Below are 18,450 nucleotides of genomic sequence, written 5' to 3' on the forward strand. Positions count from 1 at the left end.
AAGTTCATCCTAAATTGGTGTTATTTTTTTTAGATACTATCATATTAATTCCATGTTCAAGAATAAGAAAACACTCTAATTAAATGATCCCATAAGAGAAGAAGCATTAATGAATTAATTAAATGAAATCTTAAAGAAAAGTAGCTGCAACTCGTAGTGTCATAAGAATCCATTCATTATATATTAAAGATGGAAATTATATTTCCAAAAAAACTAAAATTAGTAAAGGTAATTACGGATTTAGAAGAAAATAAATTAGGGATTTGCTAAATATTATTAGATATATTGTAAATGTTACAAAATATTATTCAAAATATAGTATTTAGTGAAGAAACTTTATTAGGCTTATAAAGAAATGTAAACCTTCATCATTACTATTATTTATTATTCTAAAGAAAATCTTTATAAAACCATATTTTAATTAATGAAATCACGTGTTCAAATTTTTGGGCAATGTTACCTTATAAAGACTGTTGAGTAAGGTAAGTTTATAGCCAAAATACAGTAGATTCAGAGATATAATATTGTGATATATTAAATAATTTTTGTGTTATTTATTCCTTACTTAACAAAAAAGGGTATTAAAAATTGTTTTTTCTAAATAATATAATCACCTCATTATTTAAACTACCCAAAAAATATCCTAAATTCTAAATTAAAATATAGATGTATTGGGAGGGGATGACATACTAAGTAGCCTCCTATAAACCCAGAATTATCAATAAATATTGTTGGTTATGGGGATATTTTCTATAGTTGCTTTATGAAAATCCAAAATATAAATTTAAATTAATTAATAAAAAAATTAATAATACTTTAGATATAATATTACAGGAATGATTCTCAATTCATATGGAAACCTTTTTAAAAGACTCATAGCATGTATAGATTAAAATGGAAAATAACTATAATAACATATGTGAGTGGAATTTTAATATATAATTTGACACCAAAATACTTTTAAAAATTTCCAGTGGGAAGATCATAATCATCATGTATTTTATGATTCTTAAATTAGTTTTAAAATAATAAATATAAAAAAAGATTTTTGATTTTTTAAATTATTTAATTTTTATTATTTATTTGAATTTATTAATTTATATTAAATCATTCATAATAGTTTAATTTTAAAAAGACTATATTATTTTATGTAGTTAAATTACTTTTTAGCTTCTTATTTTAAATTTAAGGTTTATTTTAAGTTATTTTATTATTTTAATTTGAGGGTAATTTAATTTTAATTTTTTAATTTGAAAAATTTATTCAATAAAATTCATAAAAAGATGAAATTAAGATTAATTTTCTTTTAAATTTTTGATGTGATTTACTTTAAGAGAGAGAGAGAAATAAATTTGATAATTGATAAATGAGATGGTTATTTGATATATAGTTTTGATGAAAATTTAAATATTTTAAAGATTAAAATAGCTTTTGGTTTATTATCTCATTTAAAATAATTCATTTATTCTTAACTAAATAATAAATGTATAAAAGAAAGTTAAATAAATCCATATTTTTTTTATTATATTTAAATGGCTAAGAATGTTTTTTTATAGAAATGTACTTTTGATGAAATTATATGAAAAAAACAGTAAAAATATGTAATATTTAGATAATTAAAATATCTGATGGCATTTATTTAAATTTATAAAAATACGCATCAATTAATTAACTATTTCATTTTGATTCATTCAATAATTTACTTTATAAATAATTATTAATTTTTTACAATTTTTTATTGTCTTTTATATTTTTATAATATAGAATTTATATTGCTAATTTATTATTATATACAGAATTGTTTAATGTTTCTTCTATTAAGCTACTTAAATAGTTTTGAAATATTTATATTATGATTTTTTATTATAAAATCATTAAAAATACTATACTTTATTTGAAAAGTACAGCCAAATATGTCAATTACTCTAAATTTTATTAAGTATACAGACTTAAAATAGTAACAATTGTTGAATTTTAATGCAAGTTTTAATGAAGAAAGCTTCTCTGAAAACTATAAATATCCTTTTTCAAAAAATATACCTTATTTTTTAGAATTATGAAAATATTTTTGAGAAATAATTTGTGTGTTAGTTTGAATAAATTTAACAAATATTTGAGATATAAATTTAAATCAGTAAATCAAATATTAAAGTGTTATATTTATTTTTCATATATTAATTTATGTGTACTTTTTACTTAATCTAAAAAATGGAAATAAAATGAATAAAATATAAGCAACATAGAGAAGATAAACAATGAATTCATGCTTAGTTGAATTGCGGAGGATGTTTATTTAACTAAATTTATTTGATTTTTTTTAACTAGTTACTAAAATCGTTATAGAAAAGAGAAATACTATATTTTATAGCTTTAAACATTTTAACAGTTATTATTACCACTATTTAAAGAAAAAATGTATTAGTATAATATACCTTATTCTTTAATTATTTTCCAGAGTCAACTTTCTTTTGATTAACAAAAACCACAAACTAACTTTTACAAGAAATAATTGAGATATGCTCACAATAAAATACCTATTGAATTAAATTTTCTGACAGTTTTTATATCAAAAATAAAGGTATAAATACATATTTTTTATTTTATACCTATCTGACGCTGTATTTTTGCAAAGAATCTAAAATGTATAATTTGTTTTCAGTAAGAGGAGTATGTAATATAAAAAATAAGAATGCTAAAATAATCAAGAAATTAAATTTTTTATTTATTTTGCCTTCTATTTAGGTAAGATTAAAAAGTTATATTATATGACTTAGAGTTAAAAAAAATACGAATTGCTTTCTTTTAAATTTTATAAGATGATTTATAAAAAATATTGCAAAATAAAGAAAATATGTCCAATTATCTTAGATTTATTGATCAGTTTGGCAGCTGATGAAAATCATAATTTAATTTTAGATTATGGTTACAGAATATTTTCTAAGAGGAATTTAAAAATAAAATGAGTTAGAGAATCATCACATTTGAGCTGTTAATTTGTTTTATTCCAGTTAAGTGCAGAATATATGGATTTATTTGACTTTTAATTTTAAATGAAGTAATCAATAAATTTAAAAGAATAAATTAAATTTAAAGCTGAAAACTTTTTTGTCAGTTTTTATGATACTCTTTGTATTTACTGTTGCTACTTAATTTATTTAAATTCTGTTGACTCTCAGATAACCTAAAATTGAAATTAATAGTTATTTCATAATTTTCAGCCTCATGCTGAAAAATGAAAAAACCATAAAAAAATACTTGAAAATAGCAAATCTTAATCAAGAATTTCTACTACATCTTATTAAATAAATGTATTTTTTATTGAATCTAAGATATACCAAAATGAGTGAATTAAGTTGTAAACAGTATGTAAAAAAGAACAAATTGCCTCAGCTTTTATATTTTAAGTTAAACGAAATTTGACAAATCAAATGAAATCCTCTTTATTGCTTTTTTCTATTTCTTTGTAATAGATAAGAACTCTTAATAACTGCGTTAATACTTAAATATATTTTATACTATACTAAATTTAAGCAAATATTTTTGTTCTATGCCTTCCACAAATATTTACAATTCCAAAAGTAAGATAGTTAATGAGATATTAAAAACAGATACAGCTCATTGCGGTATTGTCAAATATATTCTTAGGGCATTAAAAATTATATTCAAATAAAAATAAGCTTCATAAAAAGAATTTAAAAGTTGGCTTTTAAATTTAATATTGCCTCGGAAAAAAATTGGCGATTTACACTTCGCTTCTATTATTAATTAAGGGTTCTGGACGCATAGTTTTAATATCAATAAAAGCGTAATATATTTTAAAACCATCCATATGATAGTTACAAAAAGTATTTGAATTGAAAAAAAATAAAGTCAAATGGAGTAACAAAGAAGCTAGAAATTACGATATTGTTAATTTTAAATTTTAGTTTGAAATTAATCACAATTTAAATAATTATTTCAATCTTAAATTAATATAATTTACTATTATTTATTATTTCTTTGTTTTTAGTTTGAATTATATATATATTACACCCCTTAATTGTAAATTTGAGAGTACTCTTCTTATTTTTTCTATCTTATTTTATATGATTAAGATAGAATTTTCGAAGATGTTTCTCTGAAAAATTACAATAAAATTCTTTCTATTTCATTCATTTTTGAAGATTTTTTTACAACCCTATCAAGTATTTTGAGGGATTGGTACGTTTTAGCATAAATAACTCAGAGGGCGTTTATGTATTGTATTTTGTTATATATGGAGAGGCTTTTGATTAAGAATACTTGTTGGATAAGATTGATTACGAATTATATTTCATTTTGATTTCGTTCTTAATAGTGAATATTACTTGAGGATTTACGCTAACTAAGTTCGAGAAAAGACCTGAAAATTGGTCAAGTAGTCTCAGCTTAATATTTTCAACTGGTTAATATTTTAGCATGAATATGAATTAAATCTTAATCTTTGAATTTAAAGAACTTAATAATTTTTTTGTTTATTTGCTTGCTTGTTATATAATTAATATACCTTAAAATAAAGGCTGGCCATCATTAAAGAATAAAGGGTGAAAGGATACTGATTATTTTTGTGAAGAAAAAAAAATATAGATTTGATGTTTCAAATTGTTAAGGGAAGTGAAAATTAGATTAATCAAAATTATTAAAATCTTGGGTAAAAATAATTTTGGCATTAATAAAATATGTTTAAATTAGTCGCTTGCTGAAGTAATATATATATTTGTGTCTATGTATGTATCCTGCAGTGCTTTTCACACTAAATTTAATTGTGAAATATCATCAATTTATCTTTTAAAAATTAAAATAACATACATTAAAATTTATGAAAAATAAAAAACTTATTAAAATATTAAATTTATTTATTTATAGCTGGTAAATGTTTTTCATTTTTCAGTTACAAAACCATTTAATTATTTCATAGAAAATGGTTAGATTTTATTCCTGCGTTATTTCTCTTGATTCTTAAAATTTAAACAAAAGTAAACTAAATCTAAAAAAACTGAAACTCCTAAAATATTTCGTAGCTAGTTTATAAACTTAGTTCTACAAATTTTATTAAAACTTTTAGAAGAAGAAATAGTCTTCAAAAGACTCTAACTAACAAGAGTTAATGAAATACTAGAAGTATATTTTTTTTTCTAGTTCGATCTATCAAAAAATAAAATGCAATATGATTTCCAATTAAAGTAACTATATTATATCCATAATTAAAATAAAAATAGATAAATTTTTTAATAAAATCTATTTTTAAATAATTGAGGAGCTTTTAAATATTATTAATTTGTTTCTAATTAAATAATGCCTTTAATATTACATAAACTCTATTGAGGTAAAGAATTAAAGTCTCTCAAATAACCTTAAGTTAATAAATATTTTCAGGTAAAATATAATCCTGCTAAAATTATGAAATAGGAAACTTCTCACCGAACTAACTATAGCTGTGTTACCGTATGTATTCTTTTTCTCGAGTGTAATTTTGTAGAGATAAGTACAAATCTAGACAAAATAATAGATTTGTTGAAAAAATAAGATGTAATAGAAGCAATTAGTTTTTATAACAATAGAACTTTTTTGTGATTAGTATTAAATTTAGAAATTTAGATTTGCAATATGATAACAAAATGCTAATTATGCACAAAAATAAAAAAATACATTGATTACTGTTATTAAGAAGCATTTCTAGTAAGGTTATTTTGCTCCTGCTGAGCTACCGAAAAAATTATTAATCAGTATAGGCTGCTCGAATGAAGCGGATATTTTAAACATATAATTTGTTGATAAAATAACTAAAATTACTGACTTGAAATCATAAGAAACATGCTGGCCTTTTAATCTTACTTTTTAATTTACTTAAATCAACTTGCGCATTCTAGTTTTAGTAACTTGAATTGATCAGAATTATAGGTAAGTAGTTATAGAATAAATAGTATTCGACTTAATGATTAAATATAAAAAGTTAGTTCTTATAACTAATTTATTCGAGCACAACTATTTTACTGCACGAAAAATGGCTAGAAAAGTATTTAGAATATATTGTGGATAGAAATATTAATTAGAAGTAGGAAAGCCTACGATAAGATTATATATATAACTTTTGACTAATCCTTCTATTACATTAGATGTCTTTAGAATAATTGTAATTGCAAAGGAATTTGAGTAAAATCCACAATTTTAGTATACTTTTCTCAAAAAAAGATATGTTAAATTATTTATGAATATGTTCAAAAATTATGCCAAATTTCCTTGGTTGGGACTGAACGGGTGGGTGGGAAATCAAAAATTAAAAAAGGGCTAATTGTGATATTAACCCAGTCTTTCTTTTTTTAATTAAATAATTAACTCTCTTAATCTAAGTAACCTTAGACCTATGTATGCTTCGCCCTAATATTAAATAGCACTCAATAGATTGGAGTTTCCCAGCATTATAATTATTAATTTACAAAAAATTAATTATTTCAATTTTTCAAGAAAAAAAAATTAATAAATCAAAAAAAAAAAAAGAAAAAACTAGCTAAATAATACCAAAGGGTATATATTTCTTACCTCAAAGTCTTTACTTATCTCTACAACAAGATATTTCTTGATAATTACCTAATTTTCATAAGTCCTACATAAATCCCAAAAACAAATAAAATCATCACTCTCTAATTAAAAATCAATCAATCAATACAAATAAAATGAAGAAAGAACAAATTAGACAACAACTCTAAGAATAAAACGCTGCTGCTGCTTAAGCAAAAATTGAAAGAAGAAATCGTAAAATAAAAAAAATTTCTCCTAAATTACAATAAAAGCTTTGCCGCTCCTTATAAAGTTATATTCGCTCTAGCTCTTTCTAGCCTTGCTAAATTGAATCTATGAAATTAAATCTTTTCTTAGCAGCTTAAAAATCTAAAGAATAGCTTGAAAATGAGCTAGAATAAAATCGTGTCGAAATTAACGAATGTACTAAAAAATCTGACCTTGTATGCAGAGTAGCTCATGGGCGTACTTTCGGTAAAATTGTAAAAAAGTGCCCCACCTGTCGTACAGGCTAACTTCAACTAGAAATTGAAGAAGGAAGGTACATTTGCTAATACGACGATAGCCTAAACTGCTACCCATAATAAAACTGCGGATTAGCCTATGATTTTTCTGAAATAGAACACATAAACTGGATTAATTCTAATTGAAAATTTTGTAGATACATAGATAGATAGACCTTTATTTTAAAGTACCTGCTGATACTTTATTAATATGACACATTTTCTGATTTAATAAATTATGAGTAAGGGTTCACACATCTATTCATTCAACCAGAAACCACTTCTTTTTAAACAAATCAACAAATAACTTTATTATACAATTAATAATATAAAATTTACAAAAAATCCCATTTCAATTTCAATAATATTGATTGTACAGATGAAAATAAGTGATTAATCAATTAATTAATTAAATAAATAAATAAATTACTGCAAAATAAGCATCTCTACTTTCAAAGAAACCTTCTTTAATATATATTAAATAATAATAAATCTACTATTTATATAAAATAAGGAATAACATGTTAAAAAATTTAAAGCAATATATATTATTATATAAATTCTATTAAATAATTTAAAATAACAAAACAACTTAATCACTCAATTGCTGCTTTCTTTCCAACAACTCCAATTCATTGTCTCATTTCACTACTTTTCTTGCATGTAAGGTGTTAGAATAGCTAGCTAGCTACTTTCTAAATAATTAACCAACCAACCAATTAAATAAATAAATAAATAAGCAAATCTCACGAAAACTAATTAATCAGATATGATGGTGAACGAATAAATAAATAAGCAACTTCTATCATATAAAATATTACCTAACTAAGGCATGCATCTTATACTACTTCCCTACCTATACTTCTGTTATTTCTTAACTTATAATTTAACATATTATTTAATAAATGAATACATATTTTTGAAGTAAAACTATATATTTTAAGCATTTTGTAAATACTCTCTTTTCAAAATTGCATACTTATTTTAAAAGTTACTCAATAATCATAAATTAACAGATTCCATCCATATATTTAAAAAATCCAAATAAATATTTTCAGTTGTTAAATAAAATTCTATCAATTACAAATTTCTTATTTATTCCTAAATATATTAATTTATCACTCAAACAATTTGTTTAACTATTTATCTATCTATAAGTATATCTATCTATCTTTTTATTTTTTTATCTAATTATTAATTTGTTTAATACTATTTGAATTAAACTCTATACTATTTTGTACTTTTTGCGTTCTATGAGGTTTTTTAAAATTGTTCTAGAATTATAATTTTCTTCAGTATACTAAAAGAACTCATTTAATATTTTTTTTATTTGAACATATTTGATATTTATAATAAATATTTCTTATTTATGATTTATTTTTTCTATTTTTTCTATTTTTTCATTAGAAGCATCAAAATAAATTAGAAATGCTTAAAATTCTTGTAAAAAAATTATTTTGTTAAAAAGTTAAAGCTTGAACAATGTTACCTTTTTCCTCCTTGTTTTTCTTAAGCAATAGATCAGTTTTTATCTAACTTAAAATTACATTGGAGTTAGGGTGAAATAAAAGAAATAGAAAAATGAGTTAGTAAAAATAAAACAATTAAAGTGGCAATTCACTGAACAAGCTTTGTGCTTCTAAGGAAATGAATTATGTGAAATTGAATATAATTCTAATCTTGATAAAAAATAAGTAAGCTTTTAAAATTGCTTATAATAATTAATTAATTACTTTGAATTTTCTATTTTAAACAAAATTTGGTTAATAGAAACAAAATTTTAAAGCTAGCTAATAAAGTAAGTATTTCATATAAATTAATTAAAAAGTTTTTTAGTTTTAAAATATAAATTTGTTATTATGAAAAGTAAAACAACCTAAATGATATTTCTTTTTAAATCGCAAGAATTTTTTAAAGGGTTTTACTAAGATAAGAATTATAAACAACAAGCTAAATTGCTAAAAAAAGAATGATAAATATTTGGTATATACCAGCTTACAAGAGAAAGAATTTAGAATAATAGATATTTATTTTTTAAGTTTAACAGCACACTAATTTCAAAGTATTTTATTGTGTTATATTATTTTTTTTCTATATCCTTTACAACTGAATTTAATTTATGATTTTTATACTTGCTAATAAATTTAAAAGTAGCAGAAATCAAAGATTTATTGGCGAAAAATCAAAGGATTTTTCGCAATGACTCTATTGCTAATTCCCTTTTGTCTAATTTTAAATTACCTTCGAGCTTATATAGATAAGAAATTAATCAATCTATTAGTAATAGCTAATAATTATCTTTGTCAGTAAATTAAATTCAATTTTTATTGAATTAAGCATAAAGCTAAATAAAATATGCGTTTAGAATTAACACCAAAAAAGTCACTCATCCATTCCACCCACTCACTCACTCTTTGTTGATAATAGATAATAAAAGTAAAAATTTGTAAGAATATGTTAGATTGAGATAGAAAGAAATAAAATATCAATAAAGATTTATACACTTATTTATAGGAGTAGAAAATAACTTTGTTTGTAGATTAATTAATAAAACTGTCTATAGAAAATATAAAATGATGAATGAATGTGGTCTTTCATCAAATATGCAAGAGAAATAGTATAAATAGAGGCTAAGAAGATATTTTATATAACATAATTTATAACTTTTCATCATTAAAATCTATGCTTTTTTAAGAAAATTTCATGAGAAAGTATCTGCTAAAATAGCTTCGTACAAGAGTTATACTATTTACGTATATTTAAGAGATATTAATTTTTTTAAATTGATGCTTTTTATTTGCGGATTTAAAAGAAATCCTGGCTAGCTTGCTGTAACATAAACCATACTAAAGACATAAACATTCATTCACTCAGTGGTTAAAATTAATTTTTAAGAAATATGAAATTAATAGAAAAATTTTTTGCAAAATTTATTTCGGATTATAATTTTTTAATTAATAGATTAATTAATTTTCTCATTTTATTTTTACTGTATGTAGATTAATTAGCTAAAGTGTGGTAAATTTCGTAAGATTTATTTGAAATGATGTGGATATGCTTATATATGTTGAACGATAAATATTAAAGGATCGAATTTTATTTTTTCTCTATATCATCAAATAGTCTATCAAAATATTCAAAAATTGTTAATCTTTTAAATTTTTTGGAATTTATTTTTTAATTTAGCAGAGATTACCACTTATTTATTTATTAAATTAAGAAAAAAAGTGTTATAATCGATCATTATAAATATCATAATGAACAAATTCAAAAAGATACTTTTGTAAGATTTCCTTGTTTAAACTTGTTTAAAGGATTGATTAATTAACAAATTAATTAATTAATTCATTCATTCATTTTCATTTGATTTTTAAACTGACTAATTAATTAAAATTTCAATTTTTTAGATTTTTCTTCTATTTAAAGTAATTGCATGTATCTATCTATGTATGTATGAATGAATGAACAAATTAATTATCTTTTGAAAATAAATTCATAAAGCATATATACTCAATCTTAATTTCTCACCCATTCTCTTAATACTAGATCAAACACGCATTTTAAAAAAGGAAAGAAGTTTCAGCAAAAAACAAAAAATTGTTTCAATAAAATGGAGGGCGTTTCAACTTAGTTTTAACAAAATATTTTACTTCAAACTGACAACAACAGTATCAACAAAGAGTTGACTGCAAAATTGTAAAAGTTAGAAAAATATGTAAATTTTAACAACTGGCTTAAAGCAAATGGAGTCGTTTATGATGGTGTTGAATACCCTGTAGCTTTTGGTTAATACGGATTAATAGGTGCTGCTGCCACTAAGGACATAGCACCTTTAACTGCTTTCATTTCAATCCCAAATAAAGTAATCAAACCATAAAATATTAAAACAATTTTGAGGATGAATTTTTGTCTGCTTGTTTATTTTTTACCATCAGCTATTAGTTTGTTTGAGTGAATAACTAATAAATATTTTAAGACAGTATTTGAATAGAATTTCTATGAAATAGTAAATCTTAAAAATCAAATCCAACAGTAACAAAAAATGGAGCAGTTTAATACTGCGGTTATTATATCTTTGATGATACGATTGATTGAATGTTCGAATTTTGTTTGACATAAGATTTTATTTCCAAATCAATTAGAATATGAGTAATTTAAATAAGAATTTCTTTATGTTTGCTGCCTGATAAATAGTGTTAGAGAGTTAGACACATTATTTCAATTCAGTCAAGCCCCTAAAAATATAATTTGATGAGAGGGTTTTATAAATTTAAATTTTTTATAATTAATAGATAGATTACTTCTATATCTATCCAAAAATTTTTTATTCTATGTTCAATCATTACTATTCATAAAAGCATTAAATTTATTAAAAAATAGATCATCATTTCTTATGACAGAGCAAGGTTCAGTGAATTAAAAAGCTTTTTTAAATAAAGTGAAGATTTATTTAGTGAAAAAGAAAATGATGAAGCAGGTGTGAATGTCCTAACAGTTTTTTTCATGTACGAAAGACTTAAAGGTAAAAAGAGCTTATGGCATGAATATTTTGAAATTCTAGAAAATAATGAAACAATTTTAACTTGGACTGCAGAGGAAATCAATAGAATTCCTGATCCTTACATCTAAAAGCAAGCTAGAGAATACAAGGAACAGGTAAAATAAATGCTTATAATTTTTCTAAAATTTTTAATTTGCTAAGTAAGCAAGATACCAATTCAAATATAAAAAATATTTACTTAAAAATGCAGACTAAGTGTAGAGCTATTATAATTTCATTCTATAGATTTTTTTTCTTATTAATCCTTCTAGCTGAGTAAAGAAAATATCAAATACGATTACACTTATTTTCCTAAGATAATTTCATTTCTCTTCCCTTTAATCAGAATATTGTTATAGACCAAATAGAAGTTTAATATTTTTAATATTCATTACCACGTAATATGCAATACATTTATGTGTCCATTAAGCTGCACATGAATATCTAAATCCAAATTCCTAATAGGAATTAAAAAAATTTATTTTAATATTTTTGCTAAAGTAATAAATTCTATTTTATTAACAAATAAGCTAAAGCAAATTATTTTATGAAAAATTTATTTGCAAAATTTAGATTTTGTTTTCAATTAGATATTTTTAGTTTAAATCATCAAAACGTGATCATTATTCTTTGATGTTCAACATGCATTTTTTTAGTATTTTAACTGCCAATTATTTTTATTTTATTTTAATATAAATAAATTATTTTTACTGTTTAATTTTTATTTTAAAAATATTAATTTTTAGCTAAAAATAGCTTTAAAATTATGAGGTTTTATGAATAAAACACTATTATATTTTAGCTATTTATTTCCTCCATTAATTTATTTTTAGTATTTTTCAAAGTATTTAAACATTTAATAAAATTTTACCTGCTAATTTTTATAAATTTTTATTCTTTGGTTCTCTTAAAAAAACTCACTTAGAAAGCTAAAATTTTTCTAATGACGATTGTTGATTTCAGGATTAAATACAATAAAAGCTATAAGAACGTATTAATTAAATACACTTTTTAAGATTTTAGCTACTTAATTGTCAAATTTCATCAAAAACTCATTAATTAAAATTTGAATGCCATTTTAAAAATGAAAGATTTTTAAAGCTACTAAGCAAATCCTTTTATTGCATCCAATAAAAGTATAAAATACGCTCAAAAAAACTCCTTTAATTTGATTCTCAGCTACTAAATGTCCAAAAAATAATTAATTTTATAACAAAGAGCTATTTAGAATAATAAATAGAAATAAGGCCTTTAGCAATTAAATTTTTGAAACATATAATGCATAAACCCAAACTATGAAGCTAATAAGTTGCTATCACGCCTTAAAGCTTAAATGTTAATTTTGATGAATAAAATCTTAAAAAGATAAAACATATTAACCATTTTACTCTTGTTTTTGAAAGATTATAATATCTGAATCTTCAGATTATTTGCATAAAACAATGCAAAAATAAAGGATTACTTACTACCTTATATAAATTTTTTCAAAAAGGTGTAAATAAAGAGATTATTTTTTATCTGAAAAGCAACATATTACTAATGCTCAAATTTAAACAAAAACTATTTTTATCATTTTTCTCTCATCAAAGTATTCTTCTACTTTAGCTTTAAAAACATACTGCATTAGATAAAAAAATTAAAAATACTAGTAGTTCATCAACAAACAATATCTACAATCCAAAAAATTGTTATTATGATCAAAATAAGAGTTTATATTAAATTGAAATAAAGAATAATAATATCCTAATAAAAATAAAAAATAACTTCCTGTTAAAAAATTCTGGTTAAAACACAATTATAACTGAGAGTAGCAAAAACAAAAAGAATAATAGAAAAAATTAACTATCTTTGTTGAAATAGTTAATTAAAGTTAACAAACAATAGAATTTAACACACTTTTGTCTATTTAAAGATAATAAATAATCTTAGATTTAATAGTTATGATAGACCGACCATTTAGATAATCTAAGCTACTCCAACTAAGTTATTTCAAAAAATTATTTTTACTGTTTAAGTAGTTAAAAATTTAAGTTTAATTAATTTTCTCATGAATTATAGTCTTATAAAACCTAAAAAGTAACATAACTGATAAAAAATTATTACTATTCAAATATTTAAAAATTTTTATTTTGATTAATTAAGTTTTTTGGTTAGTCAATTAAGGGGTAAGTAAGATCACACTTTAGTTTTTAGTTTTGTCATAATTTAATCAAAAAATGTAATAAGTTAATCATTAAAGAATCAATTGTAAGACAAGAAAAAAGCATATAAAGTATTGTAAAGACTTAAGATTTTATCAAAAAAATCAAAGTCTATCTTTTAAGTGTCAAAATAACCTTTCTTAAAAATAAATACTTAAAAAACAAACACATAGCTCAAAAATAATTTAAAAAATAAAATTTATGATAGATTTTTAACTTAGTCATGATGAATTCAACTCTTTTTGCGATTTAAATATTTATAATTTTCGGCTATTTAAAAGATTTTTCTTTACAAACTTTTTATTTAAAAGCATATATTAACTTTTTTTAATTAGCGTATTATATTATATTTTAATGTGATTGGTAATTTATTTAGGTCGATGAATTATGGGACGAATTGAAAGAATTGCTTCATAGCTAGCCTAATTTTTTCTAAAAAGCAACTGCCACAAAAGAACTCTTTTTATGGGCCTATAATATTGTTATGTCAAGATGTTTTGGATACACTCAAAAAGGTACATCTATAGTACCTTTTGCAGATTGTCTTAATCATAATAAATATCATGCAACATACTTCTACATTCACAAAGAATTTGAGTTAAACTAGGCTAATAAACATCCTTAGTACATCATTAAAAAAAGGACATTAGATCTAAGTATAATCGATCCTCTGCTTGCAAATAAAGTTACACCAACATTATTTAAAAATGAAGTCTTTAACTTTATCAAGAATTATAAAGAGGATGCTTTGTTTAACAATTCTTCGGTACGCTCTCAAATGATTCCAATCGTTAGATAAATTAACATGGAATAGCTTCAAAAAAACTAAGATCAAGGTAAAATTATGGAGGATTTTTTGCATTTACCATTTTCGAAAGAAAACTCTTTTGAATTTTATTATTTTATATGAATAAGAAACTTTTTGATCTTTCTTAATAATTTCAGGAAATTTAGCTTGAGATTTAAAAATTTTAACGTTTGTTGATATTCTACAAGCTTAATCCATAAATAAAATAAAAAAATTTGTTTAGATTGAAATTTTATAGCAAATATATCTAAAAATAAAAATTAAATTAGCATTACAAAACCACTTCGAATGTAATTTTTCAGCTTTTTATTTCATTTTTTTAAATTAGATATTACCATTATGAATATTTTAAATTCATCTAATTGAATTCAAAAGAGAAACAGAATTCCTGGTTATCAATTATTTATTATTGACTCAACTGAAGTGTTAATTTAAGTAGAAACCACGAGTGTTGAAAATAAATTAATAAATAATTACAAAATTTATTTCGAGAATACATTTTTCATAAATATAAATTCACCATATATTATACATTAGTAAGATAAAATTTATCCAAAATTTTTGTAAAAGATCATTACTAATTTAATAAATAAAAGAGTTTGTTTGTTTGTTAAATTAAGCTCTTACCTATTTTACAATAAAATACATCATATTAAGAACTAAAAGCTAGATTTGATTTTATATTTAGATGAATGAAATAAATAAGAAGAGTTTTGAATAATTCAAAGTTTTTAACATTTTTAGATAAAAAGCTTACCGTTTTTTTATTATTTGTTCAAATTATTAATAATATTTAAAGGATTACACATCTAATAAAAGCAAATTATTTACAGTTAAATTCATTTTTTTTTAGATTGAGACTAAGTCTTTTAATTACTCTAAATACCTTTAGTTTTGTGAAAGTTTTTTAGAAGTAACAAAAATTAAAAACTATATTTAGAATAAAAACAAATTGGAATTAAAATTAATATATAATTTAATTTTAAAGAAATATGGACATCATAGTTTTTCACTACATCAGATGAAGAAGATAATGATACAGATTCTGAAGATGAAGAGGAAAAGAAAAAGGCGAGGGAAATTAGTACTCTAAAATTAAAAGAAAGCAGTTCTATGAGAGAAGCCTTAGAAAGAGTAAGGAGATATGAAGAGAAGCTAAGAAATTAACCGAAAATGACTCAAGAAGACGAAGAAAAAGCAAAGTAAGAAAGGAGAAAAGCAGATGAATCTTACTAACAATAATTACTGGAAAAGTAAAAGAAAAAGCTTGAATTAGAAGCTAAAGAAGGAAAAATTTAATAAGATGAAGAGTTAGAACTAAAAAATATTTATTACTTAAATGAAGATGATTATGATTGGTACAACTGCTAAGATAATTAAATTTATTTTATCTTTGCTTCAAATAAACCTATTGTTAAGGGTGAGTAAATATATAATTTTTATGGTAGAAGAACTAATAGGTACCTAATTTGTTGGTACGGATTCACTTTCTAGCCTAATGAATACGATTCACTTTCTTTCCGTCTTTTCCTTCATAAAAAGAGTGAGGAAATTAATGAAAATAATATTAAAGAAATTTTATATAGCGACTATATATCGTTTGAAGAATGGGAAAATGGAGTTAAGATTGGTGAAAAAATTGTTCCAACAGATGTCCTTTCTAAAGAGTTTCGTTTGAAGGATGGCTTACTATGTGATGAGTTAATTAATTATATGAGAATCAATAAAATGTAGCATTACAATGGGTTAGATCGCGATCTTATAATGCTTACATAACCAAGAAGTATTAATTTCGAATTGAGATGCATTGAAGCTGCTTTAATTGTTATAAAAGAATTAAAGAATCGCTACTTGAAATTCTCATCTTAAGTTAAAGATATGTCTGGATCTCTTTAAGGTGGCAAAAACAACTCAATACCTATTTAGGTAGCTCATCAATAGTTTTCTAAAATTCTGTACGATGGACATATTAGAGCTTTAGAGAAGCAAATAGCATTGCTTAATATATCTAAATAAATTCTGTAAGAAGTTGCTAAAGGAACAGAAAACTTTAAATAAATCTATTTGAGACTCTACCCCTAATTTGAAACAGAATAAGATTACCCAGCCAATCGTGAATATTTGAGAAAATATTTAAAGGCAATTAATGAAGGTATAGTGACTAAAATAAAATAAAAATGATTGAACATAGTCTTTGGTTAGATTTGATTTTAATAATCTTTTTTAAAGAAATTTTAGGGTAAATTTGTAGTTTATCTATTGAAAATATTCGTAAGGTATATGGGTAATTTATATAAAAAACTACGTATGTATGTTAATGCTTTAATGAATTGAAATTAATTAAAAAATTTTAATATTTATTACCAATATGAAAAGTAAAAACTTCAATAAATATTTAAATTACTAAATTGGTTCTTCAACTTCTTTCTAATTAATTCAAGAAGCTAATTTAATTAATTGTATTCATTCTTAAATTGTTTATTTGTTGTTAGTATTTTTAAATTATTATTAGAAAATGTTCAATTTGAAATAAACATGGTAGTAGTTACAAATGTTACTTAGTTTATTGAGTGACCTAGCCTATAAGCCTAACAAATTAATAATTTTATCTGTGATATTTTACAATTTATTATAATAAAAAATATACACTTTAGTTTCTGTCTATTTTTCGATCTCATATTAATATATCCAACTAAAGCAATCTATTTCAGATATTGAATATTCTGTGGATATAACCAAATTAAATGATATTTTTTAAATTAATTAAATCTGATCACAAAAAATTAATCAAGAGTAAGAATATTAAAATATAGTGTAACTTTAAATAATAGCAAATTAAAAGTATCTTTGTTATAAGTTTTCACATCTACTTATTTGGCAGTTATATTTATGTAAACAAAGGAATTCTTAAGAAAAACAATATAAAATGAATTAATGATAAATTAATTTATACTTTTTATTTTCATTAAACAATAAAAATATAATATTTTTTCTTTTTTTTTTTGATACCATAAAAAATAGTTAAGTTAATTTTTTTCTTCTTGAACAAGTTAGAGGTTGGATTTAGATAAATTTAAAATTAAAACTAAATTTAACTCTTTTTAATGTCAAATTATTTTATTTGGCTTAATACAATTTTAAGCTTTTTACTTTGAAAATATTAAGAAATTAAAGCATAAAATAATTAATATATTTATACAATTAATTAACAAGTAAGTTACAAATTTTGAATAGTAAAAGTAAGTTAAATGTTATTATTATTTTTTTCATAATAAATTTAATACCAAATTTAACTCTTTTTTAATGTCAAATTATTTTATTTGTTTTCATTCAATTTTAAGCTTTTTACTTTTAAAATATTAAGAAATTAAAGCATAAAATAATTAATATATTGATACAATTAATTAATTAAACAAATAAGTTACAAATTTTGAATAGTAAAAGTAATTAAACAAATAAGTTACAAATTTTGAATAGTAAAAGTAAGTTAAATGTTATTCTTATTTTTTTCATAATAAATTTAATACCAAATTTAACTCTTTTTTAATGTCAAATTATTTTATTTGTTTTCATTCAATTTTAAGCTTTTTTCTTTAAAATATAAAAATATTAAGAAATTAAAATGAAATTAAAGCATAAAATAATTAATATATTAATACAGTTAATTAAACAAATAAGTTATAAATTTTGAATAGTAAAAGTAAGTTAAATGTTATTCTTTTTTGTTTCAGAATATTTTTAAAATATCTCAGAAATCTTATATAGTTATCAGTTGATGAATAATTAATTCAAAATACTGTTTGGTAATAATTTTTGCAGTTATTATGAGCGAAGAAATGCATGAAAAAAGTAAGTTTAATT

At 21.7% G+C, this 18,450-nt stretch overlaps 2 protein-coding genes across 2 annotated transcripts; both read left to right on the plus strand. All coding sequences in view use genetic code 6, as the record gives it.

Moving 5' to 3' along the window:
• Positions 1-6,692: 6,692 nt before the first annotated feature.
• On the plus strand, positions 6,693-7,187 carry TTHERM_00411910 (hypothetical protein; the record flags this gene model as incomplete). Its single annotated transcript, XM_001020885.1, has 1 exon — positions 6,693-7,187. The coding sequence occupies one exon, from the start codon at positions 6,693-6,695 to the stop codon at positions 7,185-7,187; it is 495 nt and encodes a 164-aa protein (XP_001020885.1).
• A 3,310-nt stretch (positions 7,188-10,497) lies between these two features.
• On the plus strand, positions 10,498-16,770 carry TTHERM_00411920 (SET domain protein; the record flags this gene model as incomplete). Its single annotated transcript, XM_001020886.3, has 4 exons — positions 10,498-10,902; positions 11,421-11,696; positions 14,158-14,617; positions 15,578-16,770. 4 exons carry the CDS (start codon positions 10,498-10,500, stop codon positions 16,768-16,770), a joined length of 2,334 nt encoding a protein of 777 aa, XP_001020886.3.
• Positions 16,771-18,450: the final 1,680 nt, after the last annotated feature.

Source organism: Tetrahymena thermophila (genome assembly GCF_000189635.1).
Source record: "Tetrahymena thermophila SB210 genomic scaffold scf_8254555, whole genome shotgun sequence".
NCBI lineage: Eukaryota > Ciliophora > Oligohymenophorea > Hymenostomatida > Tetrahymenidae > Tetrahymena > Tetrahymena thermophila.